General features: G+C 43.0%; 2 protein-coding genes across 4 annotated transcripts; one reads left to right on the forward strand and one right to left on the reverse strand.

Annotated features, from left to right (window-relative positions):
• Window positions 1-166: 166 nt before the first annotated feature.
• tsr2 (TSR2 ribosome maturation factor) lies at window positions 167-2,433 on the forward strand. Of its 2 annotated transcripts, none has more exons than XM_048241008.1 (5): window positions 167-275; window positions 737-827; window positions 940-1,031; window positions 1,230-1,394; window positions 1,760-2,433. In XM_048241008.1, exons 1-5 carry the CDS (start codon window positions 195-197, stop codon window positions 1,889-1,891), a joined length of 561 nt encoding a protein of 186 aa, XP_048096965.1. In that variant the 5' UTR covers window positions 167-194; the 3' UTR covers window positions 1,892-2,433. The 2 variants fall into 2 exon arrangements, with proteins under 2 accessions (XP_048096965.1, XP_048096966.1); XM_048241009.1 differs by having other exon boundaries at window positions 190-275; window positions 646-827.
• Window positions 2,434-3,866: 1,433 nt separating this feature from the next.
• Window positions 3,867-22,118, reverse strand: srpk3 (SRSF protein kinase 3). Of its 2 annotated transcripts, none has more exons than XM_048241012.1 (16): window positions 22,044-22,118; window positions 21,451-21,559; window positions 20,119-20,579; window positions 19,271-19,379; window positions 18,733-18,820; window positions 18,447-18,534; window positions 17,842-17,948; window positions 17,149-17,314; window positions 16,087-16,112; window positions 12,335-12,539; window positions 11,668-11,925; window positions 11,127-11,224; window positions 7,572-7,679; window positions 6,263-6,332; window positions 5,760-5,852; window positions 3,867-5,046 (listed from the first exon to the last, which is right to left on the reverse strand). In XM_048241012.1, exons 1-16 carry the CDS (start codon window positions 22,057-22,059, stop codon window positions 4,862-4,864), a joined length of 2,187 nt encoding a protein of 728 aa, XP_048096969.1. In that variant the 5' UTR covers window positions 22,060-22,118; the 3' UTR covers window positions 3,867-4,861. The 2 variants fall into 2 exon arrangements, with proteins under 2 accessions (XP_048096969.1, XP_048096967.1); XM_048241010.1 differs by having other exon boundaries at window positions 12,275-12,539.
• Window positions 22,119-22,412: the final 294 nt, after the last annotated feature.

Consider the following 22,412-nt stretch of genomic DNA (forward strand, 5'->3'; position numbering starts at 1 on the left):
ATATATATGTGTGTGTGTGTGTGTGTGTGTGTGTCTAGAAATAGGTAGGACAGGCTTACACAAAACACCTGCAACATGCGTCAGCGGGATGAAAACGGACAGGGACAGGGGTTGATTACATCTTGCATTGATTCTCACCCCTTGCCATCAAAGTTACTTTCGTTGATTGGTAATGTCTTCCAAGTCATTCCAAAATGGCAGCGCTCCTGACATCTACACGTGAAGTGTTTACCGAAGGTGTAAGAGCTGTTTTGGAAACATGGCCTGTGCTTCAAGTAAGTACCTGTCATTCAATATTGGGTACATGATGCAGGTATCGCAGATATTTACCCAACTGCGAACAGTTTTGTAATTCCTTTGTAATATCCTGAAAAGATTAAGCTAATGTGCTAGCATCCCCAATAGCCTAACGTTAACGTTCTTCCGACCACAAACATAATATTAGGGATGGCCAGCGACCAAGCGAACTTGCTAGTTTTTTTGGCTGGACCTTTGGGCATTTAAAACGTTGAATGAGATGTTGGATTATAATTGTGTGTGGTTGATGTGTGTGGTTGTAATCAAGCTAGTCATTCAACTCAAGTTACTAAGTTTCTGTAAAGTATCCTAAATCAATTAAGTCCGCAAGTTTCCTTTACAATTTAGCCTACCTACACCTGAAGAATGGACATTCCGTATGCAGTCAGAATGCAGAAATGTTGATATTCTCCTAAATCGTGTAATGATCCTGCATCAGATCGCTGTTGACAACGGCTTTGGAGGCGTTTACAGCCAGCAGAAAGCAGACTGGATGGTGGATGCTGTACAGCAATATTTCCACGATAACAGTAAGTGATGCAATGAAATGAATTACCTGAAAAAAGATATGTTCAGATTCAGAAGATTCCTCTGCTAGAGTTTTCTTGCACTTCTACTTACTGTATTCCCTGTGATTGGCAGGTGATCTGCAGCAATATGAAGTGGAGGACTTCATATCAGAGTTGATGAATAATGAGTTTGATACCATGGTGGATGATGGAAGCTTACCTGGGGTGCGCTAATCAAAACAATTGTCTTCACAAATTTCATTCAGTTTAAGAACTTAAATTGCAATACTTTTTGTTAATTGTTTTTACCATGTAGGCTAATCAGTTACAAGCATTCAGGGCAAAGCGGCTCTATTGATGGTATTCTCTACTCTGCTACTTCTCCCAGTAATGTGAATATATATCTTTTTTCCTGCTAAGTAGGTGGCACAGCAGGTTTGTCAGATGTTCAAGCAGTGTCAGCAAGGTAAAGTGGAGGAGGTGAAGAGTCAGATAAGCCAGCTGAAGAAGAAGAGCACGGGCAGGGTGAAGGCCACTGCCGTCAAAAGCCCAGAAGAGGAAGAAGAAAGTGATGAGGATGTTCCAGAGGTACGTGCTGCTGATTTCCATTCAAACATTCTCAGGGGTCAAACTTCATTTTCAATGTTTGTCCATGAGAAGCCAATACTATAAAAAGAGAAGATAGAAGGGCTTCTCTTGCGTAGTTCTAATTAAGCTGAGAAATTGTGACCTTCGGTCTCATTTTTGTGAAAACTGAAAAAAAGGGGGGGGAAAACCTCACACATCAGACTAAGTGATTCTGATTTCTGTGTAGTATGCTGTAAGTCCAATACCGTGTACAATGCTCTCGAATGTGCCATGCCTTTATGTCATAAAGACTTGTTGTCCAGTGACTTAAACCTTCTTTCTGCCTCATACTTTTACATTTGTCATTTTTTCCGGTGACCCAAAAGGCAATGGAGTGTGAGGGAGCAGCCCAGACGAGCTCGAGCCACGCACCTCCCCACGAGGCCAACCTCCCTGCCCCGCCCCCAGATGAGGCTGAGGTCGACGACGGATGGACGGTGGTCCGCAAGAAGAAGTGATGTAGCGGCCTGGGCCTCAGATGGCGCCCTCGAGGGGTCAAAAACCAGGGCATGTGTGTGTCTGCAGGAAGTTCCCTTTCCGGATCCTGTCATGTTACTTCTGCCGTTATAATCCATGTGACCTCTGATGGGGTTATCAGGCCAGCTGAACTAACTCGTACACATGATGGGTGGATCTCAGTGACTTTATATACTTCCTGTTATTTTTCCATTACCCCCAGAAGCAAGAAAAGGACCGCTGTTCATCAGTGGGACTGAGAGAAGCCTCTGGAAAACTTGCAAATTGAATGCACAGTTCTCAACTGATCCTTTAGCATTTATTTTTCCATCATGATGTCTGTCCAGAGTATCCAAAGTCAGAAGGATGTTTCACGTCTCTGTGTGGTCAGGTTCTATGTGATGTTGGGTGAAGGCAGAGAGGCTTGAAATACTGGACTGCTGACTCCAGCCTGATTCTGTGTGGATGAATTCCCTGGGGTGGATTAAGGAGATGAACCTTGTGGGGGGAAAATGCTTTTAAAAAAATTAAATTATTCAACATCTTTCAGCCCACTGCTTTGAATTTGTTTAACTGAAAGAAAGTTAGATGGTAAAAATAAGCCGTATTCTGTAATCCTCTGAAAACCTTCATCAGTTACATCATGAAATTTAACAGAATGCAAAATATGCATTGCAGATTAAAGTTGGTTGTAGGATTAGCAGATAACTTTATTTGGCAGTGTTTTTTCACACTAAAGCACTATTCTTGGAATCTTTCACCCTTTTCTCAGAACACAAAAACTATTTTTCAAACTGCATTAACAGAACTTCTGTCTCTCTGTGCTCAAGACCAAACACTGTTTTCAGATCCTACGCAAAGCCAGTCCAAAGTAAAACACTCAGCATTCATTACACACTATATCCAAAACAATGCAAAACACAACACAGAGGGAATGTAGCTCCAGATCCTGGTGCTTATCAAATGTGAGATGAAATAGATGAAATTTACAGGGAGAAAATGGCACACAGTGCAAGGACTCTACGCACTTTGTTCTACTTGGAATAAATACCTACTTACTGCTTACTACACCCAGAGTATTTTTTCTTCGTCAGTTAGTTATTGTGATGCATCATAGATTATTTTATTGCAATGTATTAATTGTCAGAATCGCTGTATATCCTGGCAGGGTATTGACAGTATTGTGTTGTGAGGTACTATGTGATGCCAACCTCTATTCACAACTCAGTAATACAGATATGGCGAACTGTACAGATAGCAATACAGTATTGAATGCCATTCCATACACAGGGGCATGGTAAACATCACAGTTGCACAAATCTCATCTGAACAGTACTGTCCTTGGTTATTCTCTTCCTCTTCCTCAAACACCACCTCTCACACACGCTCTTCCTCACACACTCTCTTCCAGTCATCTGCCTCATTTGGTTTCCATCCATTGTTGGTATTAAAACCCCAAATTAACCTGAACTGCCTGTGCACTCTCAACTGGGTTTTACTGGCATCACCATACAGTAGCATTCACAAGTGTGAACTATTTTGAGTTGTGTGTAAGCAATAGTATATGTGCTCCACTTGTGTTTAATGTCTACCACCTGTGGGTACCATGATGCATCAAAAGAGCACCACCAGAGTGCTTAGTGTGTTTCAGTGAGGGAGAATGTATTTCGCAGAAAGAGTAAACTTGTAAACAGAGTGTGATTGATTTGAGAACTAGATTCAGGTCCCTGAATATTTGGTTCAGAGAATGGGATTTACGGATTTACAATTCTCAAAAACTGTTCTCCAAACAACAAGCAGCTGTAGTATGATGCTAATACCAGATTTCAAAAAACAGAACCAAAGAAATATGTTAATATTTGTATCAGAGTAATGAATCCGTTAGTCCTGTAAAATGTATTACAATTACAGAAAAGTGAACTAATTTTGGATGTTGTATAAACAGCACCATTCACAACAGAAAGGACTCTAAAGAAGCTGGTTCATTTCATCTTTAATATTATTCTCTGGTCTCCAGTCATGGTCATACACAGTATCTTATGTTCACAAACAACAAGCATTCCACACACCAACTGGCGAACATATATAAAAAAGTGAAGGCATGTTTCCCTCTCTATTTCTCATTTTTACACATGGCATATCAAGGCACTATTTTAACATATAAATACGTGACCAGCCGACAGAAGACGACCATACATCTCGAAAACGATCGACAGACTGCAGACATTTTATTCCAAACATTTACATAAATCAAAGCTCCGTAGTAATAATAATAATAATAGTAATAATAATAAGAATAGTAATTAAAAAGAAACGTAGACTGAGGTTACACTGTGGCTAGCTGTGTGCTCAGAGTCAGGTAATCTGAAGTTTGTTTTACCATAATACTCGTGATACATTCAGAGATGTGTGCACCTGGGAGTATAGGAACTGACCGACTGCTGGGAGAGTGCGGGGGAAGGATTAGCATGTGTCTGTGTCTGTGTCTGTGTGTGTGTGTGTGTGTGTGTGTGTGTGTGTGTGTGTGTGTGTGTGCACGCAGGAATAAGCAAGGAGGGGAGCTAGTCAAAAAAGTGGAAAATAGCATGGTTTGTGTATGTGGTGTATGTGTGTGTACGTTGGGAGTTCATCTGCTAGTGCTGTTGAGACAAAGCATGTACAAAGTACTGACAGGTTCTCCTGTGTGTGTGTGTGTGTGTGTGTGTGTGTGTGTGTGTGTGTGTGTGTGTGTGCGCGATGCATAAGGAGTTGCTCCAATGCTTTTGAGTGTTTGTGCAACATGTGTGCATATGTGCAAGGCTGAGTTGCTCAGACCTCTGTGTGACTGTGTGCATATGCTGTGACTGTATAGATCATCCCAGTGTATTTAAGTGAGTAAGGAGTCTTTTTTTCCTCCAGTGCATGATCATATGTGGTGTTGTCAGGAGTCGCTCTATTGAGTCGAAGTGTGTGTGTGTGTGTGTGTGTGTGTGTTAGGAGTTGAGCCAGGGGTGCTGCAGACACTCAGCAGCCGTGGCCCGCTTCTCGGGCAGGAACTCCAGCATGGTCAGCAGAAAGTCGCTGAACTGGGCCGACTGCTCCAGTGGCCACTCGTACTTCTCCAGCAGGACCTCAAACAGACCCCACGGCTTCAGGTTGGCTATGTGCCGCAGCTCTCCTGACACGAGACACAGCACACACAATTGAGATTTATACACCAATCACAAAAGCCACATCACTATCCCAAGGTGCATTCTGTTCCACACGGCATTTCATGTCTCATTCAAAAGGTATGTATTTGGCGCCCCCTAGTGCACAAAGACTAAAATGTACACAACATGTTAAAAAAGATACACCATTTGAGATTTTGAGATTGGGTAGTTGAGTTTTGATTGTTCAAGGACCATACATTTGATGGAAAAACAAAACGTGAGGAGAACAATCCGTCGACAGACAGTGCGAGTGTGAGAGGACGTGGGCAAGTGGCAGCTGGGGTGACTGGTGACGGGCATCTGGCTGTGATGATTTAGTGCGCCGTGTTGGCAGACTGTGGTGAATTTAGAAACAGGTGACAACTTGAGTTACAGAAACAGGAGCCGTCCCTGGTGGCCAGTCTCTGAGTGTGTTTTCGTAACTAGAGATCTCGCTCCTGCACGTTTCTCCACGGTTTAGTAACACAGTTGCGTTTTCAAAACTTGGTCATGGTCCGGACAATCTTCCCCACTGCCTATATTTAGACTAGTTACGGAGCAAACGCAGAAAGCCCCTGTGTAGTACACCGTCTCGTGGAAACCCCCCTCGTTATACTGGATACACACATGAAATGAAACCAAGGTGGTATCTTTGGGCCATGTCTTTCTGCTGTGATAGCGAGTCCAGTCTGTGGCTTACCTCTGCGGTTGAAGTACTCGCGGGAGTAGCGTCCTGAGAGGGCGTGGTGAGGTGGAATGGCTCCCAGCAGCTCGATGATGTGAGCTATGTGATCTGTACAGGGGACAGCCAGCAGGCAGAGAGGTCAGAGCAACTCGGACAACCTCTGCCGCTCACCTCAACACACTCGAAACAGACTCTGAGAGCTACTTTCTTTTCTGTGTAACAATAACACAAAGCCAGTTTTTTTCTTTCTCTAAGTTCTTGATTGTCAGTAGGTTATGTTGAACTTGGCCAGACGGACGGGCCAGTCTATAAAAAGCAGGCCTGACAGGACTGACTGTATATAAAGCAGCATGTAGAGACCATAATGTCTGCCAGCAGAGAGAAAGAGAGAGAGAGAGGAAATAAGAGTGAGGGAGGGAGGGAGGGAGAGAGAGAGAGAGAGATAGAGAGAGAGGAAGAAACAGTGAGAGTGAGGGAGAGAGAGCAAGAGAGATAGAGAGAAAACAGTGTGATCAAACCTTCATCTCTGGTGTAGTCCTCTCCTGAGTGAGGCTCAAACAGATAGTCTCCGGTGGCCAGCTCAAAAGCCTGTGTAAGCAATCACAACAGCAAAACACACACACACGAATCACAAACACTGCTATGCACATACAAACACACAGATGAACCTCTCTAGGGGAAGTTCAGCAATCCTACCATCACAAACGTAAAACATCACAGCGGTCTGTTCAAATAACCATGGATAAACTGCCACAGTCCACATACTGCCGCACAGCAAAACCACAAGCTGTCAAATAGTTTTACTTTAACAAGCAGTTAAAGTAAAAGAAAAACAGTGTTTCCCACACATTGACTTATTTGTGGAGCACTGCCACAAATTCAAGATTGACCGCCACACCAAGACTGTTTTTTCTTGTCCTATTTAAATTCAGTGAAGTCCTGTTTAATTGCACACCCTCGCGCTGCTATGCGCACCCATGACTAATGCAGCCTCTGCCCCGTTCTCCCTTTCTCTCTCTCTCTGGACGCGCCCCTCCACTGCGTGCTCACCAATTAAAATGCTATCGTGCAGGAATTGTTTTTATTTTACAGTCTATGGTTTGAAGACGAGGCTAAAATGCTATTAAATCCGATTAGCATCATGACCATGCTGCGCAAATCTGTTCAAAACTGTTGCATTCAAGTTAACTCTGGTACTCCTCCATTAAATTATTTGCAAGCTTGTAAACATCCATGGATAGGCCTACCTAAGATAATGTTAGAATAGTGCTAGGACCTTATCCTAATGTTATAGCTGCTTGTAGGCTACAGTATATCGACTAAGCTAATCATGCAGGATAAATGTAACTGTAGCTTACTTTTAAATTTGACTCCTGTTCAATCCAGATGTAACTCAAGAGGGCTTGTCCCCAGGATATTAAGTTCTTGGTTTGAAATTTCGTTATTTCTAATAGGTCCATCTCCAAGCATTACTCAGTGCTACTTACTGATGGAGCGCTAACACAGCAGGCCAGTTGTCACAATTCAAGTAGAATTTGTCAATACAATGGAGCTCATAGGCCAAGCATAGGCCTACTGCACAGTGTGTAACCAATAGCCTAGTAAAGCAATAGTATGCCTAATACCTGCCCTGCCATCACAAATTGAGTCTGAGTCTTTGAGGAACGCTGAAAGAATATGCTATGCAACTCAATTTAGGGGAGGAGAGGGGTGATGGGTGAAGGTTGTGGAGCTGTGTGTAAGTGTGTGTGCATGTGTGTGTGTGTGTGTGCTGTGTAGTGTGTGTGCAGTGTGTGTGTGTGTGTGTGTGTATTTGTTCCCCCTCACCATGCAGGCTGTGCTCCAGATGTCTGCTGGGGTGCCGTACTCGGCCCCTATGAGTACCTCTAGGGCTCGGTACTGGCGTGTCTGAATGTCCTCTGTGAAGTGCTTGTGCTGATGGAGAGAGAAAGAGAGGAATAAATCATTAGGGACTCTAGATTCTAGGAAAATCACACATTACATTAGCCGTCTAAATGGCCAATTTATTTAAATGTACGGTAATTTTGAGAGATCAATGACAAGGCAAACAGGGATTAAGCTCTTATGCTGAGTGACTGCTGCTGACTAATGATTAAATTACTAAATTGTAAATACAACCCCAAAACAGAAAAAGTTGGCAAGTTGTGTAAAATGCAAATAAAGACAGAATGTGATGATATACAAGTCTATATTTAGCAGCAAAAAGGACATATCAAATATTGAAAATGAAAATTTTGACTATTTCATGGAAAATATGTTCATGCTATCAACATGTTTCAAAAAAAGTTGGGACAGGAGCATGTTTACCACCATGCTGCTTCACCTCTTCATTTAACAAAATACATTTTTAGAGACCATTTGCTAGAGTTTTGAGAATGAAATGTTGTCCCATTACTCCCCAATATAGGATTTCAGTTGCTCAACAGTATGGGGTATTCTTAGTCATGTTTGTCATTCTATTATCCACCCAATTTGACAAATCTGGATTGCAGACAGGCCATTTTAGCACATGGACTCTTCTTCTATGGCAGGGGTCTCAAACTCAAATGAGCGGGGGGGCCACTTCTGCCAATGTCATCTGATTGGAGGGCCACGTCAGTGTTAAAGAATAATACAAAAAAAAAACAACGGCTATTTCCTAAAATGCAATGTTTTTTTCAAATACTGTATTTTCAAACACAAAACTACAAACAGAAAGTGCAAGTCTTTTTGTCTATTATTAGACACCTGTGCTAGCAACCTTAGCTTATTAATGATAAAGTAAATATTAATACAAATGATAAAACCTGACAAACTAGGCATCAGGTTTAAGAAAGCAATACCATTGGATTTTTATATCAAGATTTCAAAAGGCCATGGTTTGAAAGTGGTCAGAAATAAAGTCCTATTGTAAATGTAAAAATCTTTGAGTATAAACAGAAGTTTATGAAGGGGGTAAATTTACCCATCTAATTTGCCACTGGATGGCAAGCACCTCAGATTATGCACCTTTCAGTAAATACTGGATGAACATATTTGGGCAGGTTTACTTTTTTTTGTCATATTACCCACATAACAAATTAACAAGAAAACACCTAAGATATACAGTGATGGCCAAAAGTGTTGGCACCCATGCTAAAGTTGACTGAAAAGAGGAATATAAAATCATCTTTTGGAAATTGATCTTAATGCCTTAAGTGAAAAATGAGGAAATATCTAACCTTTAAGGACACCAATTTTCTTAGTGAATGAATAATGTATCATAAATAAATAAATGTTCTTCCTTAAAATACAGGGGTCATAAGTATTGCCACCCCAATGTTAAATTCCCATAGAGACAGGCAGATTTTTATTTTTAAAGGCCAGTTATTTCATGGATCCAGAATACTGTGCATCCTGATAAAGTTACCTTGGCCTTTGGAATTAAAATAGCCCCACATCATCACATACCCTTCACCATACCTAGAGATTAGCATGGTGTTATTTCAGTTAGCCTATTAGCTGGTTTGATGCTCATTGAGCTCAATGCAAATCAAACCAGCTAATAGGCTAACTGAAATAACACCATGCCAATCTCTAGGTATGGTGTAGGGTATGTGATGATGTGGGGCTATTTTAATTCGTGCAAAACTATGGCCTGCATTGCTTCCGCGTCATTACAAATGCACGTCTTCGTGTTTCTCGCGTGTAATACAAGCATTTCCTGAAAACTTTGTGCAGCGATTTTGGGTTTTAATCAAGCTCTGGATGTCTAGCAAATAGTGGAGGAGAGTACAAATGGGATTTGTCACCGTACTTGGATCTATCGTCTATTTTAATCAGTATCGTTGTTTGTCGCAATTAAAAATACCCTCAAGGGCCGGATTACATTATTATTTTGACATACGTCGCGGGTCGGAATTGGGCCGGACGCGGGCCTTTTGACCTATAGGTGGCGCTATAATTAGCAAATTTACCTTTTGGCCTGTAACGGGTGTTGTGTTTGGAATTAAAACATACTAATGGTGATTGTTAATACTATGGGAGGTCGTAAGTCCGACAGATGTGAATTTGTGACGTCAACATAATTGATCCGGCCGCCATATTGGATTTAATCAAAAACACCTAAAAGTTTTCACAGGTCACAAAGTTTGTCCGATTGACACCAAACTTGACACACATAATCTTCAGTCCAAGCCTCAAAAAAGTTATCCCTTTTTGTCTTCAAACCTAAAACCGTTCGCCCGTAACAGCCAATCAAAATTGGCGGTGAAGCCACCAAACAGTAAGTGAAGGAATATCTCAGCAATGCTTTCACGTATCAAAACCAAACTTGTTACATGGGCTCAGGACCCAATTAGGAGGAGGCTCAAGAAATTTGGTAAATTCTGACCACGGTGTGGCGCTATAATCACAGGAAGTAGGCTCATATCTCAGCAATGCTTACACATATAGAAACCAAATTTGGTATATGGACTTGGGATCCCATCCTGAGGACACACAATACATTTGGTGACCTTTGACCACTAGGGGGCGCTAGAGATACAGGAAATTAGCTCATATCTCAGCAACGCCTTTATCTATCAAAACCAAACTTGGTACATGGACTCGGGACCTGATCCTGAGGACACACAATACATTTGGTATACTTTGACCACTAGGGGTACTATAATTAGGAAGACTTTTACGTATCGACACCAAACTTGATACGTTAATTCGTAAACACATCCTAAGGACCCACAATAAATTTGGTGACATTTGACCACTAGGGGCTCTATGATTAGCAACACTTTCACCTATCGCAACCAAACTTGGTATGTGGACTTTGGACTACATCCTGAGGATGCACAATTAATTTGGTGTGCTTTCACCACTAGGGGTGCTATAATTATCAACACTTTCACCACTTTAAACCAAACTTGGTATGTGGACTTAGGAGTACATCTTGAGGACACACAATAAATTCGGTGACCTTCGAATTCAGTCCAGTCCAATTCAAACAAGTCCAATCCAATCCAATCTAACACAACACAGTCAAGTCCAGTCCAGTCCAATCCCAGCTCCTGCTTAACTGCTTGGCCCCCTCATTGCTGCTTGCAGCTATATTTTTGAAACAAGTTGCTGGTATCAATTTCATAATTAACATATATTTCCCATGAAATAGTCAAATTTGTAATTTTCAACATTTGATATGTTGTCTGTGTCCTTTTTGCAACTACATATGAGTTTAAGAGATTTGCAGATTATTGCATTCTGTTTTTATTCACATTTTACACAACGTCCCAACTTTTTCTGTTTTGGGGTTGTAAGAAAAACTGTCTCATCAATTAGGAGACATGCCCTACATCTACTGTAGTCGACAGGTTTGTTCCCAGTTCTGGCTGGATATCTGGGGACACTCACCACCCAGCAGGCGTTGCCCAGGTCTGCAATCTTGATGTGGATTTTGTCTGCGTTTTGTGGTTCCAGTGGGTTCACCAGGAAGTCTGCAGCGCTGTACGCTAACCACATAACAAACACAACACACACCAGTCACCCCAATGCCACTAGTCTCAGTCAAGTAGTCAAATCACAGGAAATGCCCCACAACAATGACTGACAGCTAAAACCATCATAAAGACAGCTAGCGCTCATATACTGTAACTGCAATGCCAACACATAACACTGATATCAGCAACGCTGCATCCACTATGATAGATACACTAAGTAGTACTGCATATGCACTTCTTATAAGCACAATTCATCAAAGATAACATTTTGTATTTAAATATGATAAATATGGCATTGTAAATATGTACATAATACATACATACATACATACTCATACAACATCACATTCATCAAGACTTCATGCCAACATTTGTATACACACAAGGATATCATCCTGAGGATCAAATAAGTTTTGCCATATCCTGTTAGGACACAGTGTAATGATACCACTTACAGTTGGAGGAGAGGGCCGAGCGCTGGCTATCTCTGCCTGTGGAGTAGCCGGACAGCGTGGACAGGGCCGACTCGGAGGTGGTCGAGAGCACCGAGCTAGACATGCCGGACAGGCCCGAGCCGGGGCTGGAGAAGCGCATGGGCCCGCCACCGCCGCTGTGACCATTACAGCCATCCTCCAGCCACGAGGAGCCCGACTCAGGGCTGCCCTTACTGCCGTGGGTCCGCAGGTTCCCGTTTCCGTTGAACACAGAGCGACCTGCCGAGGGAAAGGAGGGGGAATCAGTCAGGACCTTTGCGCCTCCAAACTCATCCGTGGTGCTAAGGGTGCTTTATGGGTCAGCTCGTTGTTTTCAGCTCGGTTTCCATTTCAGTGTTTTCAGCTCGGTTTCAATATTGTCATAAATGCCTCCATAAGTTATACATTTCCCCAAACATCAATCAGTGGATAAGCATGCTGACATTTATATCCATTTGTATTTATTTCATTTTTGTGTAGGCCTGAAGTGGACCTTAACTAATGTTTGTAAACATGTAAAGGGGTCTTTAGTACATGCATGCATATTGCAACCCACCTACTAGTGAGAAAAAGAAAAAGCCACACACACCTTTTACCGGCGGCTCCTTCCTCAGGCGTGCCTGCCTGCCCTCTGACCTCCCTGTCTCACCTGGCGGGAAGCCCTCGGCCTCCTCCTCGTCATCCTCCTGCAGCCTCCACAGGGCCCTGGCCTGGCTGCCTGTTGTCCCGGCGGCCGGCTCGCCGTCCAGCTCCTCCAAGCGCTGCAGGTCCTGGAGCCGCTCCTCCAGCAGACGCTGCTGCCGCTTGGCCTTCCGCTTCAGCTTCTTCTTCTTGTTCTTGGAGATCTTCCCCATCTACACACACCGGCAACAAGGGGCAAGCAGGAGACCACCGTCAGTGGAAACTAACGGTCAGTGGCTAACGGTCACTTAACTCAATCTATTTATTATTCTTATGATTATTCTTATTATCACCACCATTATTACCATTATCATCATTGTTATTGGTGTTATTATAATCTATTATCATCATTATTATTATTATTGGTGTTGTTACTGACATTTATTGTCAATAACAACACCATACATTGATCATTATTGAGGATGTTGGATTGTTATTAAGTGAGTTCTGAACAACACATGAGATGATTTCAAATAAATTAGCCTATATTTAAATGAGTAGAATGATACGTTATAGATAATGTTAATGTGGTAAATTCAACTCCCACCCATCCATTATGAAATAATGAAAAAGTGTTCACCCGAGGTGTGTGAGTATCCAAGGGATTCATGTGCGTGTAGTGACTAAACCCCCCAAAAGACCAAAGATTGCAGCCACCCCAGAGAAGCCCCCTCTCTGAATATAACGCTGCCGCATGTCGGAAAAAAACTGTCTGCTCTTGTCCTATTTGGATGAGCAGTGGTCTGACACAGCAATCTACAGCCATGTGGCCTCAGTACTGTACAGGGCACTGGACAGTCGACATCTGACACCGCCTCACCATTTCCTGCTGGGGGAGGCTATTTCAGGCCACCGCTCAGCTGCCCATATGGGTGGGTGGGGATGGACTACTGAGAAAGCAGCTCCGCTGAAGGCCAGTGTCGCTGAGGCGACCAACTCGAGTCCCGTGGCGACATGTGTGCGGCTGAACGTGAGCGGACCCTGATGACGAGGGTGTAGTGGACGGGGAGGCGGGGGTGGAATGCGGGGGCTTACAGTTTACAGCTTACAGCTGTACAGCAGGGAGGGTGTACTTCAAATGTACTGTGCTCAACTCTAATGTGCTACAACTATATATCTACACAAATAAGCAACGAGGGCGTTGGAATATATCTGTGTCTGAGAAAGTGCAGACATTATAACAAGTAAAGCTCTTAGATTTGACATCTTCAGAAATTCTGTCTGCGCCTCTAGGGCAGTGACACAATAAACTGCAACACATTAATGTCTGAATATATAGCAGCTTCTGCAGCACCACCAATACTGCAGCCAAAATACAAAATATCGCTCATAGCACCACATAGAGCCAAGCCAGTCTTTTCAATTTCAATTGTTCATATGCCCTGCACTTCCTGGAAGACTTTTCAGCCAGCACAAACATTTCCGATTGACCATCACCTGCATTGTTTTAGTGTACCTGTTTACACGGACCCGGATGGGTGTTACACCTAGTGAATGAGTTAAAAAGCTGAAGGATTAATGCGTGTCAAATCGAATAAAAAGTTGCACTGTTGGGCATAAACAAGATGTTTACACGTGAGTGAAACACGAAAGGAGCAGAAAATAACAGAAGATGCCGTTGATGACGCTCCACCAAAAATAAATGTGCTGGCTGAAACAGCCTTCCGTGATATATAGTCCATTTCAACTCTTCATTCCTACAGAGCACAAACAATGAGTGCAAAATATGTGCCTCCCCTGTGCTTTGTTTTCTGCCTTGAATAAAGCTGTGTTGCTGAAATGTCAGGAGCTGCCAATCTGTACTGGTGCACCACTGCAGGTCGTAGCTCTGCAGGAGGGCCATCGATCAGCAGCTGCTGTGGGTTTACATCACGGGGTTACCAGTGGTGTCAGCGGATGACACTGCTGATATTTCAGTGGGGGAACGCTGCTTCTACACTCCAGACCACAAGGATGCTGGGGCGAGTGGCCTTTAGGGATGTTAGGAGTGCAAAGGGGCACTGCGCCCTGACATTTCACTAAACACCTACTGAACAGGACCAGTCAGAAATGACTATTTCGAGGTACTGATGCCAGTTCCATGCAGAAAGATGACCTGAGTACTCGCTGAACTAGACTGACTATGCTTTGTGCTGGAAAATAGAAACGTGTGGAGTTCTTCTCACCGACAAGGAAGAAGGTGAAAAGTGAGGAAAGAAAGTGAGGAAATAAAGTATGAAAGGGACACAGACTGTGACAGCAAAACATCTTCTCTTAGGGCTAACATTTCAAAACACTGACAGTCGCAAAAAAGCTGAAGTTTGTTGAGTGACTTTAAGGAGCAGGCTGTGCTTCGCATCTCGCTGTCTCTCTATCTCTCTCACACACACACACACACACACACACACACTCAAAGAGTGGTGTTAAGTTGGTGGAGTGAGAAAGCGTGTGTTGAAGGCTCTCACAGGGTATGTGTTTCAGCCGCACGTCTTTGCGCTAATTAGGAAATATTAATACCTCAGTCCATGATGGAAGCAAACTGTTAGTGAAATGGAACTGATAGAAACGGAGCATATGAAAATTTAAACAGCTTCCAAGGGTGATGTAGGGGCAGAGTATGTCCTTGATTACAGTGGCATTTGGTAAAATGGAGTCAGGCAGATGAATTGCTTTGGGTATGACACTGCATTGCAGAGCTATTGGGGGTGAAAGATCACACTGTGCACATCATGCAGTTGCACGAGTCAAGTAATAGCTTTCTTTAGTCTGAATTCAAATTCATTCAAGTTCATTTTACATAAAGCTTTGGATTCTATGCCATTTCAGTAAACTATACATGTGTCTCATACGGGTCACTTGAGAATTACGTAATAATCATTCAGCGTTTTCTTAGATAAGGGAGTTTAACACATTTTGTTTTGTTGCTTACTTGTTTGTTTGATTTTTTTGCTGAATGAAACTTTACGTTAAAAGTTACTGTGTTAAACTTACAACAAACATAATCTGAGTTTCTCTCATGACATCCACAAACAAAAGGTTCTCTTAGAAACAGTCTCCATTTTCCTCTTACTATTCCATCCATACAAACATCAGATATACAGACATACAGTAGACTGGTGATTTTAAATGCTGAAAAATCCACCACATCACCACAGCAAAGTCTACCATACTGAGGCATTCTAAACAGTTCTTTACTTAGTGCAGTGAGTGAGCAAACCAGACGCAACATCTTGAGAAAGGTCCATTACATCCACCGATTAAGGAAAACAAAAAGTCAACATCGGCATCTTCCTTCCATTTGAGATCTGTCTGAACAAATCTATGCTATATCTACACGTAACACTATTATGCCAAAGCGATTTTCACTTTAGACTCCAAAAGAAACACAACTTGTTTCTTTCAGAGCTGAGGGAACATAAACGTAATAAAAGAATGTAAAAACCTCACAAGACAGAATAATACCGATATTGATAGGATTAACCATGTTAACAGTAGACACACCAGTGGCGGATGTTAGCATTAGCATTGAGCTGATTGTGTAATTCATGAAGTAGCTGCTGGTCTGTCTACACAATGAACGCTACCTGTTATCATGTAGCGAGACAAAGGTTTTGTTTTCCTCAATCAGTGCACATCATAGGGTCACATGCATCATGCTGACTGGACCTACTTTAGCACCAAGATGTGCCTAAGTGTTCACACCATGACACTACACCCTCCCCAGTGGTCTTTTTGACATACCTGATTTTCCCTTGGGGCGGAGCTAACTGCCATCAGAAACAGAAGGGGGGAAAGGAAGGGATAGATAAACCACAATGATCACAGAGAGAAAGAAAGGGAAACATAAGAAAAGAAGAAAAAAAAACAGAAAAGAAAAAAAACAGGACAAAGTTAGAAACAAATAGAGACTGAGAGGAAATGGGGGTGACTAGAATTGACACCAATGACAGAGAGAGAGTGAGAGAGAGAGAGAGAGAGAGAGAGAGAGAGAGAGAGAGACAGAGACAGATACAGAGAGTGGGAAAGACAGAGGAGAGAGAGAGATACACAACATGCAAATAAACATCCAGACACATTCCATTAATAACCTTTAGGGTGGAATTCCAATTGGGCCTTTAAGCCACTACATTCTGCTCTGCCTCAATAAAGTCATCTAACTAGTCATTTGGCTAAACTCCCTTATTGGACTAAGGGAAGTGATCATCACTAAAATGTTGACTTTAGTCAGAAGATTGTTCCGATTGCCAAAAAGAAGGTCAAGCATTCCACTTAGCTTGCTTGTGTCGCATGTAATAAGGCAGTGTTACAAACCTGACATATTTTAGAGCAACACTTCCAACTACCATTGCAGTGTCTGCATTCTACTGAGCTGCAGGCTTGTGCAAAATTCCAGAATTGAATTGAAACTGGCTCTTAAATTCTAATTCAATTCTTGAATTTCACTTGCATTTCAATTGAGGTAGCAAACAAGAAGCAGAATTGCAATTCGAATTGTGCACAACCCTGCTGAGCTGGAGATCTGATGATCATAAATTCAAATTCTTACACTGTGTCAATGATTATGCATTCCGTTAACTTAAGACTCTTTGACCCAATTTATAAGAACATAAACTAATAAAGAGCATACAGTGAGTGCACCATTCATTCATTCATTCATTCATTCATTCCCGTATAAAAATGTCACACTCCCTAGGCAGATACTTCCTGGCATGTCATTGATGCTAACTAACTGGGGGTGTGTCCTGGGCCTGACAAGCAGCAACACACTGAAATGCAAGCATGTCACTGGAGGGCGGGGATTACCAGAGGAGCCTGAGGGGGGCGGGGCTCCAGACTGCTGCCATATTGTGGCCTCGGCAGCCAGGCGCCGGATGTACACCTCGTTCACATCCAGCAGGATGTTCTCTGGCTTGATGTCTGTGTGGATGATCTTGCATTTGGTGTGTAGGTAGTCCAGACCTTGAAGAACCTGATCGAGAGACAGGGACAGAGAGAGAGAGAGAGAGAGAGAGAGAGATTAATGGGATATGAGATCTAAGGATCAGTTACACTGTGAGAATTTGCACATCCGAAATGAGACAGCAGCTTCGGCACTTACATAGCTTATGCTGACATAGGAGTGATTCATCTAACAAGCATAACTGAATTCAAACTCAGAACGTCAGAACGATGTAATGATGCATCAGACTGCATAATTAATATGTCTCTGTAATAAGGGACTGGGTAAACAGGATTAGCTCCACATTCCAAATATTTTTATATATAAGTATCTTTGAACTTTTGCCTTTATTTAGATAGGACAGTAAAGAGTGACAGGAAACAAATAGGAGAGAGATGCGGAGGGATCCGGAAATGGCCACGGGTCGGTTTCGATATGGACGCTGCAGCCACTTGCCCTAAGTCTTAGATAAACTGATTGAAGTCCCCTACACTACACTGGTTTCGTTTGAACATAGCGAGTACAGATCTATAGTGGGTCTAGAGACCATGACTTACCTGTTTGAGGATGCTCTTGACACAGACCATCGGCAGGCCCATGTAGTTGGACTTGATGATGTACTTCAGCAGCTGATGGCCGAGCACCTCGAGCACCATGCAAACATCTTTAAAAGTTCAGAGTTCAGGAAACACTTCCACAATATGTCTTCCATTCAAACTCATACTTTCAATTTTCATTCAGTTACCCCTCCTATGTACCCTGGAAATCCAGAGTTCTCGCAAGAGCACAATGGAATTGTCTCTGTGAGACACTCTGGCAATGAGCAATGATGCACTTTACTTTTACCCCAACATTCTGGGGAACCAGCTAAACTGATGAACACAGTGCTGCAACGTTGGATGACAGTACACATTGGTCGTAGTGTTATCCGATTGCGTCGAAGTCCGAAATAATTCAAAGTAAACATGGTCCAATAAACATGGATTAACATGCATCCAATTGCATGCAGTGAGATTTTTAAATGCATGTTTGTTGCCGCCCCTCGAGTTGGGCCATTACATTGTTCGTGGCCAGACCCTTAATCTTTCTAGATTACCAGGGTCTGGATTTTTCAGGCTACCTCCTATGGTCACCTGCAGTTAAACTGCTTGAGCAAGGATACGAACACCGTTAACGCCGGATATTTTGAAGTCATCAATGAGCTGTACAATAGTCTGTCGCTTTGGGTCTGTAGGGTCACTGTCACGAACCTGATGCAAACAGAGTGCATTACATTATTATTATCATCATGACAACTAGAACACGACACAATGCAGCAAAATGCTAAACAGATATGAATACAGATATTACTAGATAGTTGAATAGTATTTTCTTGCTTGTTTGGGCAAGCAGTTTTTCAACACTATTTGCCTGATGCTTTTCATGATGGTCTTGAAGGCTGCACTCACGCATTTCAGCAGCTTTATTTCATCCAGGGCCGTCTCTGTGTAGTGCTGGGCACTCTTCACCACCTTGAGCGCCACAAAACGTTTCCTCCTAAAGCGGAGAAAAAAAGAGAGAAAAGGAGAGAGAGAGGAGAGAGAGAAAGGGAGAGAGAAAGGGAGAGAGAAAGGGAGAGTATGTGAGGGAGAGAGAGAGAGAAAGAGAAATGGTCTCAGCATGGTGGTGGCTGTTTGCCATGAGTGGGTGTGGGGAAACAACCTCTATACACTTTTAAGAACACTCTAAGTTTACAACAATATGTCTGAAGAATCACTGGGCAGTTTTTAAAATAAATCTCTCATACCCTTTCTTTACACACAAACACATGCTCATACTCTCACACACACTACAAGCACTGCACCGATAGCATAGTAGCTAACTGTGCTATCTTCACTCAACATCATGTTTCATCTGAGGCCGACATAAACAAGTGATCATATAACTGTGCATTGCTTCAGAAACGCGAGCGCAGTCAGCGCACACACACATTCTTTCAGTACTCACTGAAGGTCCCAGCAAAGCCACACTGTAGAGAAGTGCCCCCATCCTAGTTTCCTCACAACGTGGTATCTGCCATTAAACAAGTCTCCGATCTTCACTGGGTAGTATCCTCCTACAATATAAACGGTACTCAGTGCAAGACATTCTACCAGACACAGAGTTGATTACAGCAATCAGTTTGGCACAGCTATTCATTTATCTCATTAAGTTCTCTCTTAAGATGTCAATACAGGGATACTGGCAAACATCTATACAGGGATCAACAGTCAACATGTATTCATTCAGCAGGCACTGTTGTCCAAAGTGACATACATATGTCAACTATATTTACAAAAGTGACATACATATGTCAACTATAAGGGAGAACAATGGTGGAAGCCGGGAATTGAACCCACAACTTTCAGGCTACTGCATGATAGCCCAGCTCCTTAACCACTGCACTACCACCGCTATGTTAAAAATAATAAAATATGTAAAGAAGATAAAATAATCATCCGAGATGTTTCAAAAGAACAAAACACCCAGGCTGACAGTCATGGAACAGACCTTGAAACTATGAACGTGCTTGTTGTCATGAGGCATGAACGAATGATTTCTCAAGAGCTAGGAAGACGCTTTCTGCTCACAGTGGATTCTGTCAAACTATACACAAGGTGATGCTTCGACGGCATATGACAATATTGTTTTAAAATAAAACCAACATATCATATAGAAATAGATACAATAAAAATATAACGCTCACAAAATGATATGTCATATTGTGCTGTGCTTGTTTTGATGTCTGTTGTGCTATATTTATCACTTGGCATCAATCATTCTGCACCTCTGCCCTGAGACTAGCAGTGACGCACCCTTGCAGTAATCTGTTGGGTTCTCCTGCTCCTCATCATCTGATCCCAGCAGCTCAGCAGGAGGAGGGGTGAAGTCCGGTGGCGGGGGACTGAGGGTCTGCGGAGGGGGGGTCTCACTCCGGCCGGAGAGGGTCTGTGAGGTAGGTGGGGTGGTGGACAGCACCGGCGGAAGGCTCACGGAGGGGGTGATGGTGGTGACCGGGGTGGATAGAGGCGAAGCGAGGCTGGTGGGGGAGGGTGGTGCAGGGTCAGAGCCAGGCACGGAGGCAGGCGGGGAGGCCGAGATGGGACTGGAGCTGGGGATGGAGATGGGCAGGGACTGGGGCAGTGGGGCGGTGGGCTGCAGGTCAGGGGGGTTCGGGAACAGGGTGAGCGGAGGGGTGGGGGGAGTTTTCGGGGGACTGGAGGGCGTGTGGATCGTTAGGATGTGACACAATTCATCTGCAGTGGGCAATGGGGGCCTGGAGTAAGAAAACATGGCATTTATTAACACTGAATATTAATAGGATGTAATTTTCATACATGATTGTTACAAATGAAAGAATGTATTACTACAAAAACATTCCAGCAGTTACTAGGTAGACGTTTATAACTGATGTATTACCTATAACAAAGTATGGCAAGTAACACTATGATAGCTATTGATGGTGAGTTTGACACCTCCTGATCTTAAAGCCTTCCAACAGGGCACAGACAACAAAGTAAGCATTCATTCATCACAATAACTGTATTATGACCCCAGCCAGACACACACACAAGCCACGTGTAAGGGAAGAGAAGGGGAATTGAGCCTGAAGGAAATGTTCACACACTATAATGAGGCATGACATTTCACTAGTACAAATCATATCTTTTGTTTAATACATGAACATATGACTGGATAAAAATAACAGCAACAATGAGCTCCTCCAGATTACTCAGTCAAGGATTTTAGGACAACAACTCCTTTATGCTATGGTGAACAAAGGTGATCAGTGTGAACAAAATAAACCTCAGAGCCCAACGTCATGCAAGGTGAAACTGTCCCGCTTGTTATGAATTTTAAAACAGTAACACCATTATGTAACTGTGGTGCCGCAACTCTCTGCCTTGACTGACAATTGGGACATGTGCGCAATGTGCATTGTTCAGGTTTACAAGGGTGACGTTAAAATAGGCACCAGAGGGAGGGGGAGACATGAGTCAATGTGCTTATCTGGAGAAGTGAGTCCATTCGGCCTGCCTTATGTATTTTTAGCCCACTCTGAGACAGAATCGCAGCCGCAAAATCTGGAACACGCTCTGTTGGACGCACTGGTGTTTTGGATGTAGAAATGAGACCAGATCACTCACCCAAGATCGATTCGGGGAATATCCTCACCAGTTCCTTTGCGATGCTTCTTGCTTTTCTTTTTGTGCTTCTTGCCTGGAGTACTATGCGGATTGTTGTTACCGCTGGAGACTGTCATGAATCAAGAGTATATGTTAGCGATGCTAGTTGCGGCGACCCCCTTACTGCTAACCACCTAGCTAGCCCACCAGGCTTACTGCTGTTATGAGCACAGTACTAACGTTAGCTATAATAACACGCATGGACAGTTGCTGAAGGTTGCTCTCGGCGGTCGAAATAAGAAATGTCATGACATGAAAATATATTTATATACACACAGACGGAATGACAGTGGAAGCACGATCGATTCCATAAAAACATGTTATGCCCTCTGGGTAAATGTCTTGTCTGAATGAGGAGTGCCGAGGTTAACGGTAGCTGGCTAGCTAGCGTATACATCAAAATGCCAGACTAACGAGCAGAATTCACAAACCTAAAGCATATGGGGCTCTCTCTTCATGTCACAACACAATGCATTAATTACAACACGTACACACTCCCATATGTACATTTTAAAAGCTGACAACATTTGTGGAGAAATTATAAAAGCTCTCACCGTTCATCGATATCATCAGTGCAGCTGTCACCACGCACCGTAGCTGGTTTCACTGCTTGCGCATGCGCTCTGCTGATGCGCACAGCACAGGACTATCCCGATTGCAGTGCTGTAGCGCTGAGGTGGTGGAATGCAACATTCATTCAGTGAGGGAATTCTGTGCACTGACATGGCTTACAGAATATTAATCAGACCCAGCTTTTAAATTAATGCAAGCTGTTGCCTGATAGTGGAGACTAAAGGGCCACACTGTTGCCGGGACACAGGACTAAGCCAGTGGGCAGCGCATTAGGCTAGATAATATGATTAGGACAGTAACAATAAATTAATAACCAAAAACAACGGAAATTAAGCAAAGGAGGCACTGCT

This window comes from Alosa alosa, chromosome 4, assembly GCF_017589495.1.
Source record: "Alosa alosa isolate M-15738 ecotype Scorff River chromosome 4, AALO_Geno_1.1, whole genome shotgun sequence".
Classification (NCBI taxonomy): Eukaryota; Metazoa; Chordata; class Actinopteri; order Clupeiformes; family Clupeidae; genus Alosa; species Alosa alosa.

Excerpts from the sequence above, each read along its gene's own strand:
- tsr2 (XM_048241008.1), top strand. The coding sequence starts at position 195 with ATGGCAGCGCTCCTGACATCTACACGTGAAGTGTTTACCGAAGGTGTA. Across the intron at positions 828-939 it reads GCAATATTTCCACGATAACA|GTGATCTGCAGCAATATGAA; the intron begins GTAAGTGATGCA and ends TGTGATTGGCAG. Across the intron at positions 1,395-1,759 it reads GTGATGAGGATGTTCCAGAG|GCAATGGAGTGTGAGGGAGC; the intron begins GTACGTGCTGCT and ends GTGACCCAAAAG.
- srpk3 (XM_048241010.1), bottom strand. Across the intron at positions 19,380-20,118 it reads CCCAACAGATTACTGCAAGG|GAGGATACTACCCAGTGAAG; the intron begins GTGCGTCACTGC and ends TTTATATTGTAG. Across the intron at positions 11,225-11,667 it reads CTCGGCCCTCTCCTCCAACT|CGTACAGCGCTGCAGACTTC; the intron begins GTAAGTGGTATC and ends TTATGTGGTTAG.